Source organism: Arachis ipaensis, chromosome B1 (genome assembly GCF_059453495.1).
Source record: "Arachis ipaensis isolate K30076 ecotype BB chromosome B1, ASM5945349v1, whole genome shotgun sequence".
Lineage (NCBI taxonomy): Eukaryota > Viridiplantae > Streptophyta > Magnoliopsida > Fabales > Fabaceae > Arachis > Arachis ipaensis.
The window spans coordinates 15,132,755-15,136,185 of record NC_142436.1 but is presented as its reverse complement, the minus strand read 5'-3'; the positions used below and the strand labels follow the sequence as shown (position 1 = coordinate 15,136,185).

Here is a 3,431-nt window from a genome sequence, read left to right as displayed (position 1 = left end):
TAATAATAATAATAATAATAATAATAATAATAATAATAAATTAATATGCTATTTTATATGAATAATAATTATAATAATAAAATTAGTATGTATGTTGTTTGAATAATAATAATAATAATAATAATAGAGGCTGATTTATTGTGTAAGGTTAATTAATTTTTGTTATAAGGTAATGAATATGATTGAAGGATTTACTGTATAACAGATTTAATGTGTATGTTTGAAATGCAATTATGCTGTGAATTAGTTATAATGGACATGTTAAGGATAACTGTGTTTTTGAATAATATAGTTATATTATACTTGTTCTTATAATGGAAATGTGATATTGTAGGTTTCAAGGATGTTGATGTGTGATCATTTACACCCGCCGGATCCATACAACCAAATTGTTGAGCCACAGTTACGCGAGACTAGATTTTATTATGTATCCCAAATTGGAGTTATTAAAGGTCAGTCAGCAATGATTAATGCTCTGATTGAGAGATGGCGGCCCGAGACTCACACTTTTCATTTTCCGGTTGGTGAGTGTGTCGTGACCTTAGAGAATGTGGTGGTAATTCTCGGTCTGCCAACAAATGGTCTTCCGGTTACAGGTCCGACCATGAGTAGCTTTGAGGCATTGGAAGCCGAGTGCTTGCACCAATTTGGAATTGCACCGAGGAAGACGGACTGTAGAGGGAGCTTTATAAAATTAAAGTGGTTTAGGGGTTTGAAAGATCGTATATTGTTGAATGATGATGTGCACATGCAGATGTATGTAAAGTATCACATAATGTTGTTATTTGGGACAGTTCTGTTTGCAGATAAGTCGGGTGCAGCGGTGCACTGGAAATTTTTTCCTTTGCTCCGCAACTTCGGTGGGATCATACAGTTTAGTTGGGGTTCGGCATGCCTGGCACACTTGTATAGATCATTGTGTAGGGCAACTCGTGTCGACTGCAAGGAGATGGACGGTCCACTGACACTGTTGGTCAGTTGGGCTTGGATCCGGCTACCATATCTAGCACCGATTCCCGGCAATCCCGGAGTGTTTCCAATTGCAAACAGGTAATTTTGATTAAAGTATACATTGAAAGAATTGATAGAAATTGTATTTTGTTTATGGTAAGATAATTTAACTAATGGATTGTCCGTCGGCAGGTGGCATAACTGGGACCGTCAAAACTATGCCTACCGATATAAAACGCTTGCGCACTACAGGAGGTTGTTGGATGATCTACAAGAAGGACAGGTATTTTGTAAAATACAAGTACTTTATGTAACTTGTTATGTGAATTAATTGTTGTGTAATCATCTAACTGGTTCGATGTGTCCAGTTTGTTTGGCAGGCTTATGGCATTGGATACATCGACCCAGACGTAATTTCTTTAGCCATCCGTCATAATTCGGTTATCTGCAAGTAAGGTGCCTTGAACTTCCTCAAGAAGTTGGACTCAATATGCCGGATACAAAACATATGGAAAGCTCTAGGAGGAGACCACGCCCCATTACTTCGTTCAATAGCTGACCTAATCGAATTGTGTCGATCAGAGATAAGTCCCACACCATCACGTGTCACCACATGTTGACGCAGGTTGCTCAGAAAAAAGTACCATGCATCAGAAGTCTCTCCCTCCACTATGGCAAATGCAATAGGCACGATATTGTTATTACCATCTTGTGAGACTGCAACCAATAAACAACCCTTGTATTTTTCATACAAATGAGTCTCGTCCACCTGCACCACTGGCTTGCAGTGTCTGAAGGCCCTTATACAGGGGTAATAACTCCAGAAGACTCTATGTAGAACACGTATATCAGGAACCAAATCATCCCCCTGGTAAGCAGGCATTGTTTCAAAGTGAACCACTGCTGATGGCTCTTTGTGGCACATGGCCTCAAACCATATGGGCAAAGCTTCATACGATGCTTCCCAACTTCCGAAAATTGATTTGACCGCTTGCTGCTTTGCTAACCAAGCGTTGCAATAACTGATGGTGTAGTTAAACTTTGACTGGACATCAGCAATTACTGATTTCACCTTTATAGATGAGTCAATCTCTACCAACGGCTTTATTGCTTCTGCAACTGTCTTGGAATCCAGCTTCGAATGGTCTTGAGAAATAGTAGACCTGGTACAAGTGTGACTTCCATTGTACCTCCTTATCTCCCAACAGTACTTCTTCTGCATTTTGGTTACCCTGATCAACCAATCACAACCATTCCCATATTCTGTACATTTGGCATAGAATATCGTCAGTTCCGACTCATATACCCAATAGTCCACACCTCTCCGGATGGTATAATCTTTCATTGCCTTGATTACTGCCTCCCTTGAACTGAATTTCATCCCCACTGTGAACTCACCATCCGCCACAACAGGAGACGCTGCATACATCAAAAGTAATTAATGCTTCATTATGTACTCAGTAAGAAGTCTTTTATTACAACTCAATTAATAAACACACTTTACTATGTAAGATCGTTATAGTCTTATTTTTCGCTATTCCATTTACGTAAAGAACAACTAAATATCATTCACAACAAAGAACTATTAATTAATAAAAAATTCAAACGCTATGGTCACAAATGCCTAGTCACATATCACATACATTACTCATCCGACTTATTGATCTGTTACTTCAGAGTTTCACATAGCTACCTAGGTTTACGCACCTGCATTCATATATTGCGGAAACTCCGGTGCGTGCATAGCCTCCAAATCCAACGACCGCATGAAAGAAGGCTCCTGAAACGGATGCGGGTTTGCTAGTGCATTTGCAACTTCCGCCACATCTGCGTTCATGGCGCCGCCAGCTTCATCTTCGTCTTCACCTGGACTGACGATCTCATAGTTACTTTCAAATTCATCTTCGCTTTCACTATTATAATCTTCCAATTCAATGTTACGGTCCGCTTCAGATTACTCAAACTCAATATATAACTCGATGCACGACATTCGGTGGCGATTTTCCATGTACATTGAAAACATTTCATGCATACTCGCTTCGTCCGTCACATACTTGGTCTGAAATTGAACAAACCCACCAAACACAGGTAAAGGATACCTGTACAAAATACACGATACTCTCCTACATCTTTGAGAATCTATCTTCTCACAAATCACACCTTTCAATTCCTCAAATGACAATGTGAACGGAATAACAACATCTAATGAATTTTCACACACAAATTGAACTCTCTCATATGTTTGCAATAAGATCCGTCCGTAATAATAAATCTTCAATACAACTCTATCATCCATAACACTACACGTATTTGACTATTCCCAACCTCACAGAATTTTTTTTACAAAAATGAAGGAGATGAATCAGAGAAGAGAAGAGAAGAGGATGAACACGGCGAGGAACAAATGGGACTTCTGTGAACTCACCATCCGCTTTTTTTATGCACTAACGGGCAAATCGGAGGGACCGACCGCTGCACCC

At 39.4% G+C, this 3,431-nt stretch overlaps 1 protein-coding gene across 1 annotated transcript; it reads right to left on the bottom strand.

Annotated features, from left to right (window-relative positions):
* Positions 1 to 1,381: 1,381 nt before the first annotated feature.
* Positions 1,382 to 2,979, bottom strand: LOC107646937 (uncharacterized). The gene is made up of 3 exons (XM_088502559.1): positions 2,928 to 2,979; positions 2,659 to 2,874; positions 1,382 to 2,370 (listed from the first exon to the last, which is right to left on the bottom strand). The coding sequence occupies exons 1-3, from the start codon at positions 2,977 to 2,979 to the stop codon at positions 1,382 to 1,384; spliced, it is 1,257 nt and encodes a 418-aa protein (XP_088358685.1).
* Positions 2,980 to 3,431: the final 452 nt, after the last annotated feature.

Bases quoted from the DNA above. Each gene is read 5' to 3' on its own strand.
- LOC107646937 (XM_088502559.1), bottom strand. From the start codon at position 2,979: ATGAAATGTTTTCAATGTACATGGAAAATCGCCACCGAATGTCGTGCA. The intron at 2,875-2,927 runs GTTATATATTGA...TTGAATTGGAAG, and splicing joins CACCGAATGTCGTGCATCGA to ATTATAATAGTGAAAGCGAA. The intron at 2,371-2,658 runs GTGCGTAAACCT...TGATGTATGCAG, and splicing joins TCCGCAATATATGAATGCAG to CGTCTCCTGTTGTGGCGGAT.